This window comes from Rattus norvegicus, chromosome 10, assembly GCF_036323735.1.
Source record: "Rattus norvegicus strain BN/NHsdMcwi chromosome 10, GRCr8, whole genome shotgun sequence".
Lineage (NCBI taxonomy): Eukaryota > Metazoa > Chordata > Mammalia > Rodentia > Muridae > Rattus > Rattus norvegicus.
Genome location: NC_086028.1, coordinates 31708688 through 31730367, shown reverse-complemented (window position 1 = coordinate 31730367; position 21680 = coordinate 31708688). Strand labels below are relative to the sequence as shown.

Sequence of the window (21680 nt, the reverse complement as noted above, 5' to 3'; positions counted from 1 at the left end):
ATGTAGTTCATTGATGGAGTGTGTGATACCTTGTCTCATGGGTGCAAGGCCCTGAGTTCGCTTCTAATGTTTCACCAGAGCAAAAAATTCTTGCTGGAATTTTTCTCCAGCTCCTAGATCTAAACTTTCAGCCACCTCAGGCAATGACATCTGGCACATCAAAAGGAGGGTTTCAAAGTAACAAGAGAAGAAGGAGACGCCATAGTAGCTGTCCCATGAATGTCCTTGTTGAAGACTAGAGATGGCAGAAGAGTTCTCTTCCTGTTTCTCTGTCACTCCTAAGTGAGTCCTTCTGCCTACGTTGAAAAGCCCAGGGAAGAACTTGGACACCTTGATGTGGCCAATGGGACTGAGCAGCTCATTGGCCTTCCCATTCCTCACATTATGTTCTATCATAAGTGCTTTAAACATCCCCAGACTAGCAGCTTGATGATACCCTATTTCCTGGGACCACTCCTGATATACAAGAGCCCTATGTACCTGTATTTGTGCACCCCCCCTCGCCCATCCTTTTTACTTGCCTCTTAATACATCCTTTGCAGTCCATGAATTTCATTGTTTGGAATCCATGAGATAAGAATTTGAAAGCTGAGTCTGAGCAGCTTTGGAGGCCATTGAGTTTCTGGAATTCTTAGCTCCCTAAGAAAAGATCCATTCTCAAAACACCCCCAATGTTTCCATATCACAAAGTTTTATGAAACGATAAACACAGAATTTCTGAGCTTCTATTTCTTTCTTTTATTGTGCCTTGGGGACATCACAAATGTTCCAACCACTTGCAGTCATAAAGTATGGAATAAATATTAGATTTAAAAAAAAAAGAAAAGGACTGGTCATGCTGACTTCAGTCTGCCTAGGAACAAGGAAGGCCTAGAGCTCTCTTGCTCTTGTTACATCCCAGAACCCTACATGGCTTTTTGGCACATAGGAGCCAACTGACAGGCCTTGATGGATGAGTATATTTAGTCAAGTCAAAGCTATCTACCAGCTTCCTAGTTCCACTCATACTTACCAGCCTGAGCTTTGAGTAGCCATGTATGTATAGGTCCTGCTAGATGGAAATGAGCCCTTTCAGTGTCAACCCCTTTGCCAAGGACCAAGCCCATTACCCAGTTCTGGACAATGAGACATAAGGGCAACTTTCTACTAGCTTTGGTGAGATAGTTCACTTTTGTACAAGGTTATATCTGGGAGAAATCCCCTTTAGCCACCCGCCCCTTCCTTGCCTGTGATGCATTGTGTGAATGCCCAGCTGAGCTGTGGCAGCCATTTTGCAACCATGAAGCAAAAGCCAAGAAAGTCATAAAATCATGGCTCAACCCATTGAAGCTAATAAACCAAATCTGGAACGGCTTTATTCCCAATCTTCTAGTTACATGGAATCAATCCAGTCTTAACTAACTTGCTACTAATTTTGTATCGTCTTCCTTGCAGCTGAATACAATCACATGAAGACAATGAACATTTTACTCATTAATAAGGGTCTTCCATTATGTTATATAAAAATGGGTAGATCTTATTAGAATATATATATACATATATATGTGTGTGTGTATATATATATATATATATATATATATATATATATATATATATATTAGATCCTGGTTTTTACCTGTGTGTGTATGCATGTGTGCATGAATGTTTATGTGGGTGGGCACATGTGTACCTATATGTGTGAAGGTCAAAGGTTAATGTTGAGTCTCTTTCTCATCTTTCTGTACCTTATTTTTGGAAGCAGCAGGGTCTCTGCCTGAACCCAGAGATCACTGATCCATTTTATCTAGCTCTTGGGTTTGGCCCCAGTATCCCTCTTCCTGCCTACCAAGCACTGATATTGTAGGCAGCCTTTCTGTGGTTGCTGGGGCTCTGAACTCTGCTCTTCATGCCTGTGCAGACAGCAGGATGATGCACTAGGCCATCTCCCAGCCCAGCTTTTACTTACTTTAATGGGAGTCTTTCATAATAAGTGGTCATTATCTCATCTCTCAGATTTTTCTTAGCATTTTATCGATCATTTCTTTGAGCAAAATCATTTGGGAGCACTAAGAACACAAAACCTTGCAACTTCAGGCCAAGCCGTAACCTGATTAATCAACATTACTGTCTAGGGCAAAGCTACCTTTGTCAGAACACTGGTTTGCAAGCACTGATGCTTTCAGAACTCCTGATGGCCAGGGCTCCCCATGTCAATTAGATTTGAACCTCAGAGGAAAAGCCACACAATGGTACTCTTTTAAGTCCCCCAGATGATTGTAACCAACTATGAAAATCAATACCTTCAACCAGGATTTCTAGAACTGGAATACTAAAGATCTTACAAGTGACAATAAAGGTTTGTGATCCAATGAGATTAGAGTAAGGCTTATGATTCTGCCTTCCAAGGAGATGATTTGAGCCCCACATTTTGTTGACAGGAAGGTTCTAGAATTTAGATCTGATAGTAGTCTATTCCACTGAATCACAGCAACTTCAGAGTCATTCCACCCTACAAACCCAATTCCCTCCATCTGATGAACCCCAGTCCTCTGCCTGCTGTTCCCTAAATTACAATGGCAGCCAGAGGGTTCCCAAATTTTCATCAGAGGGAATTCAATCCCTTGTACCCAGAGTTCCCAAATCTGTTTACCTGAAAACACCCCTCAGACCCAACATGGTCAGTCAGAACAGAAGAATCAGGGGTGCTTGTCTCTGACCTCTAGTGTAGTCATAGACTAAACAGTCATCAATGTTTGCCCAGGACAAGTCAGAGGATGCTTTCCCAGCATACTGGGTTTAGGAATTTTGAAACTGGAAAACCTAGGTAAACCTAGACACATTAGTCCCAAAGTTAGGAGGCTAAGAGAGTCACAGAGCACCCTGGCCATGCATTTTCACACTCCAGTTCTCTCTGGAAGCAGCAGTGCATCATGGGTCAGAAAGTGCTGAGAGAGATGGCATGGTATGTATAGTTAGGAAAGGAATTATTGCGGTGGGTGACCACATAATAAGAGCATAATGGACTAGTGGGTTTAGGTGGACATGGGATGGGGGTGAGGAGGCTGGCAATTGCAAGGCAGATCTTATAACTTGAAAAATGTTTAAGAATAAAGTTAATGACACTTCCAGACTCGAGTTTAGAGGACAAAGTTCAAATCAATGTTCAGCATCAGCCTGCTTTTTGTCTGGCCCAGAGCAATGCATCTCCCCCTTTATTGGCCTCGGTTTCTCTAGCTGAGAATGAAGGTTTGAAGGGAAAGCAGTATAAGGGTCCCTGGCCCAGCTACTATATTTCCAATATGGATAATGTGCACCAGTCCAGAACAGAGCCTTTTCGCTTGCACCAACCTTCTGTTCCATGAGTAATTGTCTGTGCTCTCCAGGCTTCTTCAATACAGCACTAGCATTCCTTTTACTTGAGAACAGTTCCCCCTGCTGTCCTCTGATGCTCAGAGCAATGAGAACTCCAGACATCCCCCCGCCCCCTTTTAAAGACTGTAGCAGGTTTACAAAGCTAAATGAAACTCTATTTACAGATTCTGTCCTACGGTTTCAAGTGGTTTCCTCCTTCTGCTCTTGTGTCCACCCAGGGAGCCCACTTCTCAACTTAGAGAGTCTCCCCAGCCAGCCGTTGCAGAATTCCTGTTAACCCTTCATTAAGCCTGCTGACAGCTGGCTTCAGCTCTTTGTAAGTTACTTCCTCACATTGCTATTTAAATGTGTCCCACCTGGCTTCATTAAGGCTCCTGCCGGGTTCTCCTCTGCTTTCTCTGTAAATGCAAATTCGGTTCTGAGTCAATAACACGGGGACAAGGAAGACTGAGCCGCAAACAGGGTGAGACGCAGTCAATACATTCAAACTGCAAGTGACCCCAGTAAACTAAAGTCCATTTGGGTCCAATGAGGGTCAAGGCTGGGGAGGCAGTGCATGAAGCCATAAACTAAAGTCTTCACTGGGAAGCTTGAGGACTGGGTAAACCCAGCACTTGAGAAATGGAGGCAGGAAAGTCAGAGCTCCAAAAACATCTTCCCTACATAACAAGTTCAAAGCCAACATGGAACACACTAGAACCTATCTAGAAAAAGCAAAGCAAAACAAAAAGACAATGGGGTCCTCCAGGCTTGGTTCAAGGCCTGGCTCTGCTGCTGGAGGTTGGACTATGTGACCTTTACCGAGTTCTTTCACGTCTATGCTCCAGTTTTCTGAGCTCAGAATGAGGGAATGTAAGGGTCCAAGATTCATCGAGAAATGATAACCTGGACTCAAATAGTATGTAAACACAAAGTGTTTGATTCTGCAGAAATCCAACATGCTGGGGTCTACCATCCACAAGGATGGTATTTAAATCTTTTAAACACCAATTTAAAGCACATTGGGGAAGTCCAGGGAGGGGTAGGTGACTTCTGTTTTAATCTGTTCTTTCTATCTCTAAGGACTTTCCAGAACTGCCCAGGCTGAGGCCTGGGCAGGGCTGGAAGCTGTTGCTGGACAAGTCTGGAAACTGCTGTTGACCTATTATCCTTGCCTCAGACCAGGTGGTAAGGCAGCTTCTGAGGCCTGTACTAGACTGAACTTGCCCAGTTCTTGGAATCAGAGATTTAGGCCTACTCTCCTGAACTGCCAATTTGAAGCCTGACATAGAGTCAGCCCATCTCAGGATAACAAGCCTGCCACCCTAAACTGCTTCCAGATTCAATGACTGCTTTGAAATCCTTAGCTGAGTGTCTGGAATGCAGTTCAGATATCTAACAATTGTGTTACCTATTTCATTCCAAGGTCAAGGTTGAAAAACTAGGTTGCTATAGATCTTATGGCTATATTGTGGCCTTCCCCTATACACATCAACGGTAAGAGCCACCTCGAATCAAAGTCTTTCCTTGTGGAAATGGGAAGCAACAGCATTCCAGTCTGTTGTCTCATTCAGACTTTAAACACCTTAATAATATCTCCTCTCTCTCTCTCTCTCTCTCTCTCTCTCTCTCTCTCTCTCTCTCTCTCTGTGTGTGTGTGTGTGAGAGAGAGAGAGAGAGTGTGTGTGTGTGTGTGTGTGTGTGTGTGTGTTCTAGCACAAACTAGCTACTAGAAGATTGATTGCACACAGTTACCGGTTCATCCCAAAGAGAATGAAACAAACTGTACCAACTGTTAGGGTTCCTGGTTCGATCCCGGGTTTCGGCACCAATGTTAGGTTTTAAATCTCAGCCTGTGCCAGGACAGAAAACACCAAGCCATCATGGTTTCACGGGGAGAGGTTTAATGAGAGAAGAGTAGAAGAGTGGAAAGGTGGCCAGCCATGGGCACGTGGGGGGAGTGGGGGTGGGGAAGGGGGCAAAAGCATCTAAGAACAAGAGCAAGAGGGGGTTAAGAGGGGAGGAAGAGAGGAGTAAGAGGGGGAGGAGGGGACAAGCAGCCCTTTATATAGTGTCAGGCACAGCTGGCTGTTGCCAGGCAACCATGGGGCGAAGCATACCTGGCTGTTTCCTATTTCCGGGTAGCTGTGGGGGTGGAGCTTAGACAGAATACCAACACCAACAGCCCCCTCTAATCCAGGCCTTCTAGTATACTTAAGCAACACTAGATATGGATATGTAACCCAGAGCCTTGTCCAGGCTAGTCACACGTTCTACCACTGAGCTACATCCCCAGCTTGTTTATAAAGTAACTCACCATTTAATAAACCCAGTCTAAAGATGGCTTCCTCGTCTTAACCCACAGCCATGTGTTTGCTCGCATGAGGCCTATTTAACTAAATGAATTTTTATATTTTTAATCAGACATACGCACATACTTGTTTACCATTGCCTTAAATTCCTCTACTCTAATGCCTAGCTGCTAAAGTCATCAGTTTGTCATCTACCCCAGGAAGAACTTCTTCTATGTGGATTTAAGAGCTGAAAGTCAGGAGCCAGGAACCTTTGGCTGGTACTGAGGAGAAACATCCTGGAGAAAACAGCAGGGAAAAGGGGATAGCTCGTGGGGTCCTGGTAGCAAACTACTTCAAAAGCCAGGTGGATCATCTGAGAGGGGACTCCCCATGACTGCTGATTCAGGAAGCCCCTAACCTCTGTTCATCCTAGGTTGCCACCCCTCTGAAAGAGGGAGACCCCACCTGATGGGCACTATTACTGTGTAAGAACTTGCTAACCCACAGGTCCCAGGCTTTCCCTTACAGTTTCTGGTTCAGCAGGTACAGAATGAGGACAAGAATTCACAGGTCTAACAAGCTCAGCAGAAGTAGTGACTGCTGGTCTGAAGTACTTAGACAAAATTAGTCAGGCTGGCACAGGGGTAGATGCTACTCTCTCCTTAAAGAATGGAATCCACCTCTGGTGGAGACAAGCTTTTGCCTTCTCCCAGGACAGCTGGTCCTGTTAGGTTAGTCAATCACCTGTCAGAGAGACCACCCTTTAGGAAGGCAGGTTTGTCTTAAGCCTCCCTAAGGAGAAATGAAGAAAAGTAACCTTTTGGATGAGCTTTTTTTTTCTCCTTCCCAGAATTCCCCTGCCCTCTGTCACTTATAAAGATGCAGCCAGGTAGCTCCCTAAGTCTGCTCACTTATCTGAATTACTCAAAAAGCGTAACATTGTCTTTGTGTCTTTCTATCTCTGTCCTTAACCCCATTTCCCTACTGCTTTAGGTTTCTTTCTTTTTTCCTCTCTCTTTCTTTCTTTTTTTCATTAATTTGTTTATTTATTCACTTTATATCTTGATTGCAGTCCATCCCCCTGTCCTCTTGGTTCCCCTTTACACACACACACACACACACACACACACACACACACAGTCCCTACCCCCTTCCCCTCTCCCCATCTCCTCTGAGAAGGGGGAGGCCCTCCCTGGGAATCAGCCAACCCTGGCACAAGTCACTGAAGGACTAGGTACATTCTCTCCAATTGAGACCAGACAAGGTGGTCCATCTCCCCACGTGGCTGTTTGCCCATCACGTGGCTGACTTGCACACAGGCCTAACTCAAAGGTCTTTGCTTTGTCTCTTCATCCTCACTCTCTTCTTCCTACAGGCAGCCATGGAGATTTATAACTCTCCTGCTTTAGAATTTGAGAGCTTGTTTGCTTGCTTGTTTGTTTGTTTGTTTGTTTGTTTTGAGACAAACTCTCACTATGTAGTTCTGGCTGCCCTCAAACTTACTATATAGACCAGGCTGGCCTCTGATTCACAAAGACCCACCTGCTTTTGCTTGCTCATGTCTGGGATTACCAGGTCTAGTAAGTTTTTATTATTAAAACAACAACAACAACAACAAAAAACCTCCAATGAAATTGTTTTCATGCTTCCTTTTGAGTCCATTTTTAAAAATTCTTTTATTAAGCACACTAAGAACTCTAAGACTCCAATTTTCCCAGCAACATGTGGCAACTCTAGGGGATCATTCCAAAATTCTGGAAATAGCTCTGGTTGCACTCCTTTGGGTCCTTAAAAAAATATTCAGATGCTCAACTCATACCCGGGACTAACCACAAAAGAATCTCTATAGGACTAGAACCCAGAGATTCCTATTTTTAAAAGTCCTCATTTGACTGCAGAATTCTCCTAAGGTTGGGGGTTCCTCCAGTCAAGACTTCTGGAGGTCATAACTACATGTAAAACGCAATGGATGTTCATAAAAGTATTGCTCAGTCTGACCCAGGAATCTTGAGAGCAATATTGGAGAATGATTGACAATAGTCATTGAGCAAAATTAAATACTGTTTAGAACCTTCCTCCTGTCTTTCTTCTAGTCAGACTTAAGTTGTTAACTGCTGGTGGGAGTGGCTTAGAAGATGGACAGGGAGTGGGAGTGGGAGCTAAGATGGGAAGAGGGCTTCCATAGGCTCATATGGTACTACAACTGATTACCTATTAAGACATCTGGTCAACCTCTACTTTTCCAAGTGACAATACTATGTTCCTGAACTTGACTCTAGTACGCCTTAGTTTCTAAATGACAAGACTTCCGCAGCTTACACTAGCCTCAGGATGAGTAAAAGAGAAGAGAAGTAGCTGCTGCTCTGTAGCTAATGGTTCCCATCCTTCCTGCTCCATACAATAGGATGAACTGCGCTCCTCTATGTCTGTGAGAGGGCTGGGAGTGGGTTCTTCCCAATCAAATCATGCCATGTCAACTAACAGGGTAATAGATCTCTAGGCTATACCATGGGGGCTATTTTGTTTGCCTTTTTTGTGTCTATATGTTTTATTTTATTACGTTGTGTACATGTATATAATATGAGAAGGTACACGCTATGGCACATATTTGGAAAACTTGCAAGAACAGGACCTCTCCTTCCACTATGGGGGTCCGAGAGATTAAACTTAAAGTCATCAAGTTTGGCAGCAAGTTCCGTTTTCCAGCTGATCCATCTCACAGTCTCTGTTGCCTCTTAAAGGTGCTGTTAAGGGAGTGGAAATACAAAAGTGAGTTAGCTATGGGACTGGAGGCTTATTCCTTTAATGATACTGTTGCCCTGAGCATAAGGATAATGTCTGAGAATGTCTTTCAGATCTAGTTAGCTTCCCATAGCAAGCAGTCAGAGTATCCTTGCTCAGACATATGCTTTCTTACATTCATTTATTCAACAGCCATCTCTCTCAGGGTTCATGGTACTAGTAATTATTAAAGTTTTAAAACAAATGTGTTCTTCCTACACTGCAGGAAAATGAATTATACTTAGAGGAATTTACTTGGATAGCTTCAGTGTGCACAATCCTTGTCATTGACACCCTTGCTCTGATGGACACTTGACTGCTTCTAAAACCCAATCTCTCTGGCAAGAGTTCAGACAGCACTATGGTCAGCTTTAAAGATACTTGAATATAATGAGAAGTTAATATCATAACAAAACAAACAAACAAAAAAACTTAGATACCAAGAAGACAGACAGGTTAAATGAGCTCTGTGTAAATTGGGTTCAGCTACCACCAACAAAACGGATGCTGGCTGAAAAGAGATTTTTACATTGGCTATTTCTAACTCCTTCTACTGCTGGGAGACTAAAGGGGCTCCCAGGGCTGTGGCAAAGGGTTCACCATCACTGACAGTGTTCAAGCCCAGTGTGAAAGGTCATCTAGCCAGAAAACTACAGAGATGACTAAAGCACTAGGCAGGGAAGATGTGTCTCTAGAGCACCTTCATGTGAGAAGATACAACGAGGCAGGACCCACAGCATCGGTAAACAGAGTGAGACTTTAAAAGAAAGTTACAGTTCCCCAAACTTATTTTGACAATTCAAGTGCTGTCCCTTATGCTTAATCCTAAGTAAATGTGTCAAGTCAGAGAGTGAAGATCCCGTCTTCATCATCCCTCCCTTGTGACATGTCATTGAGGACACTCTTACTATCTTCGGTGTTGTCTGGCCTGTAAAATGAAAAGAAGGCAGATTAAAAAAAAAACAAAAAAAGCAAGATCACTGGACCTGGTAAGCTATACCACCACTAACCTAGGCTAAACACACAGACTTCATCCTGCCCAAGCCTCCTATTCTATAAGTGGGGAAACTGAGGCTATAGAGCACATAGGGCTTTGCCAACCTTTACAATAAAGAGATTGCACCTGGTTTGAAAGCATGAAATCAAGATCTAAATCCATTGATAAACTGAGACATCATCCCCAGCTTTGAACTCAGGATCACTTGGTAGGGCCTCAGATTCCCCACCTAATATTGGTTCCTGGTTAATAAACAATGTGGTATCGATGCAATTAATTATTACAGAGACTTTTTACCAAGTCTTTTCATTTCTTTCCCCTAAAAGCTATAAACAGAACAGATATTCAAAATCTAATTCCAGACATTCTTCATAGACTCTTGCAAAATCAAAGCAAGCCATGAAACATGCTCGTCTATGAGGCAAAGGAACCAAACCCCAGGAATAATATTGCAAACACTTTATTTAGTTTCCAGCTTTATAGCTTTTCTCAGGGACTCCACATAAACAATGTGCTGTTAAAATGAGCCACTCAGTGCTGAACCAGCTTTAAGCACAGAATGCAACGGCGAGCCTCATCTTCTTCTACATGCTATACTTCCACTAGTGCTCCCTGCCTTCCTCAGTACACATATGTAGTGTTAACTGAGACAGAGGTTAATGGGAGTTAAATCTCTTTTTCTGCCTGTAGTGCCATGTCTCTCCAACCCGGTGTTTAATCAGAACACAAGCACAAGTCATTAAACCACTGAGTAGTATCTAATCCTGTGTAACAGGCTGTATAATCAACACAACAATCGGTTGTGCAAGATGAATTACCTCCTGTGTCTCCGCAAACAATTGGCTTCTGCGACTTTTCCTGAAAAGACAAGGCCTTGATGTGAGTGAGCAGAGCTGCTTTGTGAACTGCAGGGAGAAGCCCATCCCCTTACACATAAAGTAAACTAGCATGGGCAAAGACAGTCTCTCTTTCCCCTGGTTGATATTTGCTGCTTTTGGCCCTCAATCCAACCAGTTCATGTCAAAGCTGCTCCCATGTTATTGATTGTGGTGTAAAGCTGTTAAAATTTTAATACACTTTTATTTTTAAATGTTTTCCCATAAAAAGTATTTTGATCATTTTCTTTCTATCTCCCAAATCCTACCAGATTTTCCCTAACCCCCAACCACCCAACTTCATCTTCTCTCTCTTTTCTCTCTCATCTCTCTCTCCCTCCCTCCCTCCTTCTCCCATCTCTTTAAAAAACACAGAAAACAATAACAAAAATAAAAATCAAAACAGACAAACACTAAAAAGAGAAAATCAAAAAGCAATAAGACAAAAAATATAAACAAAACAAAGAGTATGCACACATGCACACATACACATGTACACACACGCACACACGCACACACCATACACACAAACAAGCAAAACACTTTTGTGTTGGCCAACTATTCCCCAGGCATGGGGCCTGCCTTAGAGCATGGTTGCTCTATCCAGTGACACTCCATTGGAGAAAACAGATTTGCCCAGCACGTATCAGTTGCAATAGCTTCTGGGTTAGGAGTGGGACTCTGTGTGTATTGCCCTTCTCAGGGTAGGGATGTTGTGCAGCTTGAATTTGTCCAGGCCTTGAGCATGCAGTGTACAGGCTCTGTGCAGTCTGTCATGGTCTCTGTGATTTCATAGGGTGTTAGGCCTGTTGTGTCTGAAATACTCTGTTTCCTTGGAGTTACCCACTTCCTCTGGCTCTTATAACCTTTCCTTCCCAATAGATCCCTGAGCCCTGAGGGGAGGGGTTGGATAAAATCCCATTGAAGACTGAATGCTCCAGAGTCTCACTTTGCACATTGTCCAGTTGTGGGTCTCCTTGTTATTTACCATTTGCTACAAGAAGAGCCTCTCTGATGTGGGTTGAACAACGCTTTGAGTTACTTAGTAGCACAGATTCAAGTTATCGGACTTTGTGTGTACGCATGCATCTCTGTGAATATTCATATTTGTACTGACCTTTATGTGTGTGCAGGTATCTGGACATATCTATGTACAAGCATGTGGAAGCCTGAAGTTAACTTTGAGCATTGTTCCTCAGGCTCTGCCTACCATGTTCTGTGAGAAGGAATCTGTTACTGGCCTAGAACTTGCTAATGAGCTAGGCTGGCTGGTTGGAAGGCCCTAGAGATCCACCACCAGCCCCTGGCTCCCCAGCACTGAGATTACAAGCAAACGCCACAATGCATGGGTTCTGAGACTCAAATTCGAGTCCTCATGCTTCAGTGACAAGCACTTTACTGATTAACTTACCTCCCTAGCACCTCATTCAAGTTTTAAAGCACGTTTTGTGATATGTACCCAGAATCATTCAAAACAGCATGGATGACTTCACATGAGTGCTAACAGCAAGCCTCTAGAAAGTTCTAGATAGCGTTTGCAGCACTCTCCAAGGACAGGTTCAATAGAGAATAATCTCATCTCATGGCTGGCTGCCATAAAGCATCAATTTCCCTCTGTTTTACAACAGCCGTGGGTACCTGCCGTGTGCCTGGGTTTTATAAGAAAACCATAATGCTTATTTTATAGCTCCATTTTGCAGTGGTTATAGTTTTCTGTTTGTGTTTTGAAGTTGAGAAAGTGTAAATCATAGGTCAACTTCAGAATTTTCGTAAAAAACTTTAGGCCCTGTCCCCTGAAAAGTACAGGCATGGATGCGTGACGCGTTGGCAAACCAGTTCTCAGGATTCTCTCACCTGAAGGCCATCTGCGGTCCCTAAGCAAGCCTGCTTTAAAAGTACATATGCCAGCAAGATTGCTCGTGGTTTTACTCCTGTAACACTTCTTGAAAATATAAGATAGGGACCTATGGGTGCTTCTAACTGTAAGAAAGGAGTAACAGGGCAGGAGAGATTGCTCAGTGGTTAGGAGCACAGGATGTTCTTCCAGCAGATCCAGGTTCAGTTCCTAGCACCACATGATAGTTCCTATCTGTCAGTCACTCCAGTTACAGATCTTATGCCTTTTTCTGGTTTCCAAGGATACCAGGCACACATGTGATGCGCAGACATATATGAAGGCAAAACACTCACACACAGATAAATACATACATACATACACACACAGAAAAACAAACCAACAAATAAATAAATAAATAAATAATTTTTAAAAGTGAGTATACAGCCATGGTGACATGCACTTTCAATCCCAGCACTCCAGAGGCAGAGGCAGGTGGATTTCTGAATTTGAGGCCAGCTTGATCCACAAAGTGAGTTCCAGGACAGCCAGGGCTCCACAGAGAAACCCTGTCTTGGGGGGAAAAAGTAGACAAAGAAAAGAAAAGGGAACAGGTAACAACAGGCCCTTTTACACAAGGCAGTAACAAAGACAAAACAAATCAGGCACAACTTGTGCAAGCATCTGTGCCCTATCAGTGAATGTCCTCTAGGTCTCATTTTTCATCATCAAGGTGTCAGCCTTACCAGGAGGAAAACACACAAAGCCATTTGGTGGTGATGAGCTTACCTGTTGCCCCCACAGCTCAGGTGAGGACAGTGAGAGAACTGATCCTTTGGGAGACAAAAGGAAAGAGGGGGAAACAGAAATACCCTCCTCCCAGGACACTCCTGGAGTCACCTCAGCTCTGTCATCCACCCACAAATGCCATCCCTGCAGGCCAGTTATATCTGGCCCTGCCCACCTTACCTCGAAGGAGAAACGCCAGAAACAATAACACCATCAGCACAAACCCCACACAGCAGGCGATGATCAAGATGTTGGTCTGTCTGTCCTCAATCTGCCAAGACACGGACAAAGTGACTGACCTCTGGCTGCTCAGTACTATCATTTCTGAAAGGTAACTTGGGACACATCTCATCTCACGAATGCCTGACAATCACCACAATGTCGTTTTATCTCATGCTATTCTGCCTGATGTATCTCCAAGTCAAAACAAACAGAGTTCTAAATCAGGTTTAATTTTTCCCCTAAAAGCCCAAAGCATTTTGCCCACATCCCTAGATCATCCAAGTCTCAGACATCAGGTATGTTTGGCTATTACACTAAGAGATCAAATGACTAAAAACTAATAACCACGCTGTGAGCTGTGATTTCCACTGCCCAGTCTCTTTGCTGGGCACAGCCCGACACCTTTGGGCTCTCCTTAGACCTGAGTATTTCTTTCCACAGCTGACTTCAGTTTCCAGAGAAAACGAGTAAAGAGGAAGAAGAAGCTGAATTTCGAATTTTCTATCAGGGTAGTCCTGAAGGTACAGCTTGGAAGCCCAGTACATCGAAGTATGCGGGAGACTTGATTTGTCCTTTTCAGTGTTCTCTCATGAACACAACAGTGCAGTTTCCCAGGGGGAACAAATACGTGGTAGCACCAGGCATCCTCACTCGTGGTTCACCACACAGAACACGAGAGCAGGGATGAGATCCATCCCTGTCTCCTTGTGATGGTTCATCTTGCCAGCTTCACCACAGTGAAGAGCATTTGGGAGATTGGAGAAGCACACCTCGGGGCAAGTCCACAAAAATGTTTCCAAGCAGATTAACTAAGTCGAGCAAACCTGTTCTGACTGTGGACTGCACCATCAGTAGGTTGGGGAGCTAGATGAAACGGAAGGGGGAAAAAGCCAAGAACACAGACACTCGCTCTTCTTATTAGCTCCCTTTCCTTCTCCCTTCTTTTTTCTCTGTCTCCTGGCTGAGAAAGATATGAGCTGCTCAGCTCCACCACACCCTCCATGGGATGATGAAAGAAACCAACTAAACCTTGAGCAAAATAATCCTTTCATCCTGTACGTTCTTTCTTTTTTGCATTCTGTCTGTCAGAGCACCACCAACAACAAAAACCTAACTGTCTTAGTTTCTTCTCTTGTCCCTCTAATATATATATATATTGACAAAAGCGTCTTAAGGGGGAAAGGGTTTATTGTGGCGCACAGTTCAGGGTACTGTCCATCACAATGGTGGAGTCAGGGTGGCAGGAGCCTGAAGCAGCTGCTCACATAACATCTATACTCAGGAAGCAGAGAGCAGAGCGTGCATGCTGCCCCTCTGCTCCCTTTCTCCCCTTACACAGCCCCAGGCTATGACAGGAAATGATGCCACAGTGGGTGGGTCTCCCACTCGATCAAGATCATCCTCAACAGGTATAACCAGAAACTTGCCTCACAGGCAATCCTGGATTTTGTCAAGTTGACAATTCTCTAGAAGCATCACGGTAACCAAACACTACCATCAAGCAAGTACAAATGAGATTTGCCAAAGTGTCAGTGCCATTCTTCCCACTAATTTTATTTTCATTTGGAAAGAAATTGTGAGTTTTTATGAAAACATACGCTATTTGTGCGACTATGTCAGGAGTTTGCTATCTTTGGTTATAAAATTAATACTTTCTTTTAAAGTAAAATATTCTCAATGTTAAGTTTAAGGAATTTAAAGGGCAATTGACATCACAATGCTTAGTGCACTGAGCCAGGCACTTGGGTATCCTATGAGGCCATTCCCACTTCCTCTGGGGCAGCCAAGCTGTTTCCTTTCTTTCTTCCTGTATCATTCTGTAGCACACAGAAACCCAGAATCTGGTGGAAGCGGAACCAAGGACATGACTGTCTCCAAGGAAAGACTGCTTTCACAGACATCTGTCGTGCCTAATGTTTTTCCTTGGAGCTACTTTAATCCTTTTTGCAATAAACATAAATAAAAGGAAACCTCAAAATACAAGGGCAATGGCGGAAGCAGGCGTCGGCACCGAAGTCACATCAATGATGCTGGACTTCACACAAGGCACACATGATGATTTTGTTATGTATGAGTAAATATTTTTCTTCTTCTTTCAAAACATCTATGCTGTGTATGTCAAAGCAACAATCAATAGTACTTCTGCCAAGAGTACAGATTCACAAGACTTTGACCACTACATAATACTTACCATGCATTTTGTCACTTAGCAATGTGCCATCCCCCCAAGTGCATCTGTGAAAACTTCTACTAGGGATTATTTTTTTGGCTCCTATTACATCTTTTTTTATATATAAAAATATATTTTTATATATAAAAATATGTATATAATATATATGTATATATATATGTATATATATATAAAAATGCCATTCTGGTATAAGGAGCTCACAGATAAAGGTATAACATATCTAGATTAGCAAAGCCACCCAAACACTTTGTCCCAAGCTCTATACTCCTGAATGAATTTTTAAAGTTAGAGTAAATATTCTCTAGCTCTGTATCTTCACTGTGGATTTTACACTTTTTTTTTATTAACTTGAGTAATTCTTATTTACATTTATTCCCTTTCCCGGTTTCCGGGCCAACATCCCCCTAACCCTCCCCCTCCCCTTCTTTATGGGTGTTCCCCTCTCCATCCTCCCCCCATTACCGCCCTCCCCCCAGCAATCATGTTCACTGGGGGTTCAGTCTTGGCAGGACCAAGGGTTTCCCCTTCCACTGGTGCTCTTACTGCTACTCATTGCTACCTATGCGGTTGGAGCCCAGGGTCACTCCATGTATAGTCTTTGGGTAGTGGCTTAGTCCCTGGAAGCTCTGGTTGGTTGGCATTGTTGTTCATATGGGGTCTCAAGCCCCTTCAAGCTCTTCCAGTTCTTTCTCTGATTAGGGATTTTTTTTTAATCCAAAGCCAAACGCTTCCAATACATCTCAGATTTTTTACCTTATATAATTCACCTGTCTTCTTAGAAGACTCTCTCCTCGTCGTTGCTGTTAATGCTGGGAAGGTAAAGATGGGAAAAGTTAGCTTTCCTGTAAGAAGATTAGAAGCACCCCCTGAAACAGGTATCCAAAGCCACCTGCTCACCAGATAATGTATTTAATTGTGTAACACCATCTTTCTCTTCATATATGTGATTTATGCAAAGTTGCTTCCATATCCTTCTACTGCTCCTCTCCAGCACGACTCCATAGCAACAGAGCATCTCCACTTTACACATGGGTGAAAGACACCCAGAGAACAAGCATTTGACTTTGAGCGCTCTCTCTCTCTCTCTCTCTCTCTCTCTCTCTCTCTCTCTCTCTCTTTCTCTCTCTCTGTCTCCTATTTTCAAACATTATCACAACTTTAAAAAAATATTTATTTTTATCTTATGTGCATGTATGAATGCCTGCCTATATGTATGTGTGCAGCATCTGTGTCTGGATCCCACAGAGACCAGAAGAAGGTGCCAGATCCCCTATAAACTGGAGTCCAGGCAGTTTTGAGCTCCCTGATGTGGGTGCTGGGGACCAAACCTGGGTCCTCTGCAAGAGCATCAAGTGGTTTTAACCACTGGGTCATCTCTTCAAACCCTAAAACTTTTTAAAACTCACACCTTATTTAGTGTGTGCGCCTGGGAGGAAGGGAGGTATGCTTGCACACATGCACACATGCGAACCTGCTTGCTTGAGTACCCAGGTGCATGTGAAGGTTAGAGGACAACATATGGGACTCACTTCTCTCCCTTCACCATGTTGGTCCTGAGGATCCAGCTCAGGTTCTCCGGGTTAGTAGTAAGTGCTTTTACCCGCTAAGCCATCTCAACAAACCTGGCTCTGATTTTTTTCTAGAAGCCTCAGCAATGCGTTGCAGATTCTTATCCAGCAAAGAAAACTACCGATCATTCAGTTAACAAATACCTTTTGAGAACTTCTGATTAGCCATCCTGCTAGCTATACTCTAGACCTCTGGGAATTTACCGTATAACGTTTAAAAAAAATCAGTCTTAAACAATAACATAGCAACATTTCAGTAAGTGATGAACTCCATACCCAACAATGGTACCATGAGTCATTATGGAGTCAAAAGATTCTATCGTCTAATATGTCTTGGCAGGCACAATGTCCCTGTTCACACATCTGTCGCCGCTGCTGTAAACCTAATGCACTACTGAGTGCATGACTGCCGTGGGGTCATCCACTGCCCTATGCCTTTTAGTGTTGCTTTAGAACATAGGCTATCTACATAGAGAAATACGCTAACTGTAATACAACACACCCCGTCTCTCCAGCAGCAGATTCATACATCTTGTGCTCACCGTGTCTCTTGATCGCATCACTTTCTCCTAATGGGTTTGATTTGGTATCCTCTTTCCTTTCTCATGGATTGCACTATGTGTAGTGTGTGTATTTGTTTCTCTTTGTGTGCGTGTGTGTGTCTGCATTATTTATATATGTGTGTATATTATATGTGTGTAAATATATATAGATATATAGATATAATTTATGTGTCACATAAATTGCTGACATACAAGCAACTGTGAAGATGGAACTTTGGAGACAGGAATAGCCCAGGACTAGCATGTAGGATCTAGCTGTGGAGAGATTTATTTTAACATGATAAGACTCCACTGGGCTTTCAGGCCATTACTAGGAATTTTATGCTGCATAGGAGCCTACAGGAGGACAAGGGAATAGCCCAGAGGCGTTTGCTTATAGGCCATTCCACTAGGCTCCTCCCAGAGACCGAGCAATTGATTACATTATCGCTTGCCAACCTTACCTAGTGCGGGGTGCAGGTAGTGTATAAAAGGACTGCCTGGCCTCTCTCTCCTTCTCTCCCTCCCTCCCTCTCTGTTCCCACAGCCATCCTCTCTTTCCTTTTTTCAGTCCTTTTCTGTCCTCATGGCTCTGCTCCTGTCTGTCTGCCTCTGTCTCTTCTCCAGGTCCTCATACTCCTTGGTTCCCCCAAATAAAACCCCTTTATACCAGGCTTATCACATGGCATAATTTCTCAGGGGGCCACCTTGGCATGAACCTACCAGGTACTCCTTGCCACATTATATTTAGTAACAATAGAGGTCTCATCTAATTTGGGGTCTGAAGTCCAGGGCTGGGAGAGAGCAGGGGTAAAATTACAGAAATGTTTGACAGGGGATAGAAGCAACAGAATATAGACATTAAATGTGGGCTACAGAGAAATGAGAGCCTTCCTTATCTCCAAGGTCACACCAAAGACACAAGAGCAACAACTATTGACAAAGACAGAGAAGAGAGAACAGAGGTAGGTTCCTGAGAGAGACAGGTTATGAGCCACAGTCAGAGGTACTGTGTTTACTACACCAGTGGGACACACACACACACACACGCACACACACGCACACACACGCACACACACGCACACACACACACACACACACACACACACACTGTATGTGCCATTAAACAGCTGATCTATTTGAATCTGAATCAATTTTGTAAGAAAAGTACACCCATAGGTACTGTACTCTTTGGGAATTGTCAGTACCCAGTCAGCAGTTCAAGTCTTCAGAATGTATATCCCATGAGAAAGGGGGAAATCCTGACAAATATCAGGATTGGGAAGTAGACTGGGGAGGCAGAAGAGGGAACAAACAAACAAAAAACCAGAAGAGACCATCAGGGAGGCCAAAAAGTAAAAGCAATGCTAGAATCCAGAGCAGAGAAAAAGCATCCAAGAACATGTTACATTTACAATAAGACCCTATAATAAAAATGTCACATAAAAAAGAGCTGTCGGGGTTGGGGATTTAGCTCAGTGGTAGAGCGCTTGCCTAGGAAGCACAAGGCCCTGGGTTTGGTCCCTAGCTCCGAAAAAAAGAACCAAAAAAAAAAAAAAAAAAAAGAGCTGTCGAGATGGCAAGGTGGGTTCAAAGGCTTACTCTGTAAGCACGAGAACCTGCGTTCAAATCTCCAGGTCACGGCTGTAACCCCAGGAAGGAAGTAGAGACAGTCAGGTCTGAGAGCTAGCTGGCCAGCTAACTCAGCTGTACTGACTGGTTTTGTGTATCAACTTGACACAAGCTGGAGTCATCAGAGAGGAAGGAGCCTCAGTTGAGGAAATGCCTCCGTGAGATTCAGCTATAAAGCATTTTCTCAATTAGTGATCAATGGGGAGAAGTCCTAGCCTATGGTGTGTGGTGCCATCCCTCAACTGGTAGTCCTAGGTTCTATGAGAAAACAGGCTGAGCAAGCTCTTTGAAGCAAGCCAGGAGGCAGCACCTCCCCATGGCCTCAGCTCCTAGTTTCTAGCCTTGTGTGAGTTCCTCTCCTAACTTCCTCCAGCGATGGACTGTGATCTGGAAATGGAAATGGAAAAAAATCTTTTTCTCCCCAACTTTCTTTATGGTCATGGTGTTTCATGGTAGCAATAAAAACCTAAGACACTGGCAGAACCAGTGGGCTTCCTGTTCAGTGAGGAACCCTATCTCAAGCCAATAATGTGGGAAGCAACAGGTGACAGCCACCATCCTGCTTTGACCCCCCCACACACACATACATAAATGCACAGGTACTTGTACCCATGTATTCACACATGTACCTCACACATATACACAAAAAGGACACAGAGGGGGAGACCAAATGTTAAAATATTCAGCCTAATAACCACTGGATTCAATCACATGGATTTTCCTCCCCAGCTTTCTACCGCTTGAGACAGAAAGAGGAGGTGACAGAGCATAATTGGTACCAGAGAGCTTATTTGTTCTTCGAAGAGATGGGGTTGTTGAATTCCTGGGAGCATGAAAATGCAAGGAGGGAAGCTCCCTCCAGTAGCCACTGAGCTATTGTTGCTGTTTGCTTTCTGCTATTCTTCACTGCTGGAAACTGCAGGTAGGGATTCAAAAGTCCTACCTTTGTTCTGCCAAATCCCACTGGACTGTAATCATCCATGATGGATCAGCTTGAAATTGAGGCCATCACACAAAGCCAGCCTGGGTCAGTTTGTTATCAGAGCTAATCTGTTTTAAATTGGAATGGGCTAACATAAGAGACATTTTGCAAACACCAGCGCTGTGATATGATAGCAAACAGCACCACCCCTCACACACCTTCATAAATGTGAGAGGCCAGGGGACATACTCCAAAGGCCACGGTGCTGGGCATGAAACAGCAAGAGGGTACAGGCCAGTGGTTTCTTTCTTCACTGTGAAATACGGCCATGCCCGCCATCTGAGATGGGACAAATGCCATGTTCAAACGAAACTCCATTTCCCCAAATTCCAAAAGGCGGGAGGAAAAATGGCCATCTATGGTGCCTATTAACATACCAAAGCACATGCTGGCCTCCAGCCTCCCTCCATATCACAAGTACCAGTTACACATTTCAATCTGTGCTAGCATCCAAACCCTTCTCACCTCCTCCCTTATCCTAAACTCTCTTCCCTGCTCACAGGCTTCCTCCACTCCAGCTACTCATTCTGCTAATATTCCTGTGTGCATTCTCTCTCTCTCTCTCTCTCGCTCTCTCTCTCTCTCTCTCTCTCTCTCTCTCTCTCTCTCTCTGTGTGTGTGTGTGTGTGTGTGTACGTGTGTGTCCCTTTTGTCTCTCTCTCTCTCTCCCCCTCTCCCTCTCCCTCTTTGTCTCTTTGTGTCTATCTGTCTGTCTCTCTCTTCCCATCCCCTCTCTACTCTGCTCCTGCTTCTCTCATGAACAGATCCAGTCTGCTGACCATGTTCAGCCTACTTCTTTCTCTCCTTACTTTGAATGATTCCAGATGCCTCTGACTGTTCTCTTTCTCATATCTACAACAGAAACTTCCCCTTCAACCACAGAGGAGTCACCTTGTCAGTTTCTACAGTTGGACCCACCAAGACTGCTGCTTTGTGTGTGATCTGCTCTCAGACCCTTAGATCCTGAAGGCCCTGAGTTCCATACAGGTATTGCAGAACAGAGACTCCCAGAACCTGCTAGTAAGTTAATTCTGCAAGAGAGAAATGGTAGTGGGTTGAATAGTGCCCACTTCATCTCCAGGAAAATATTCACTAGAATCTCACTGTATGATTTTCACAAGATGCACCTTTCCTACCTATCTCTTACTGTACATAAAAACCAACTGGTATTGTACCAAAGATCAAAATGTAAGATATGAAATTACTAGAAGAAAAGACAGGAAATAATTTAGGATAAAGTTATTTTGACCCTCAGTGTGCATGTTAAAAAAGCAAAAACAAAAAATAAAACAAACAAACAACAAAACAAAAAAGAAATCAAACAAATGAAAACAACAAAAAGACAAAAAACCCCACCAAACTAAAAATTTTCTGTTCAACAAAGAAAACAAATGGGAAAAAACTTCATCCCAATATTATATGACTGTGGATTGGTGTCTAAAATAAAATAAACTCAAATAGCTTAATAGCAAAAATACTATTACCTGTGTATGCACTTCTTAGAGGAAGAGCAAGACATTTCTATAAGTATGGGAAAATGGTCATCACTAATCAAGGAAACACAGATCCAGACCCCAGTGAAATCTTACCTCATTCCAGCAAGAACCAGAGGCGGGGGAAAGAGAACTGTGAGAACTCAGGAG

The 21680-nt window shown here is 43.5% G+C and overlaps 1 protein-coding gene across 2 annotated transcripts in view; it reads right to left on the bottom strand.

Annotated features, from left to right (window-relative positions):
* Positions 1-7272: 7272 nt before the first annotated feature.
* The window catches only part of Timd4 (T-cell immunoglobulin and mucin domain containing 4), a 36102-nt gene continuing 21694 nt past the window's right edge, over positions 7273-21680 (bottom strand). The window contains exons 6-10 of one of the 2 annotated variants that reach the window (XM_039087154.2): positions 16067-16122; positions 13081-13171; positions 10221-10260; positions 9314-9333; positions 7273-8368 (exon numbers count right to left, since the gene is read on the bottom strand). In XM_039087154.2, the coding sequence (XP_038943082.1) occupies positions 8301-8368; positions 9314-9333; positions 10221-10260; positions 13081-13171; positions 16067-16122 (275 nt within the window). In that variant the 3' untranslated portion in view covers positions 7273-8300. Of the gene's footprint in view, positions 9334-10220; positions 10261-13080; positions 13172-16066; positions 16123-21680 lie in introns of both variants that reach the window. The other variant, XM_039087155.2, reaches the window with a different exon arrangement.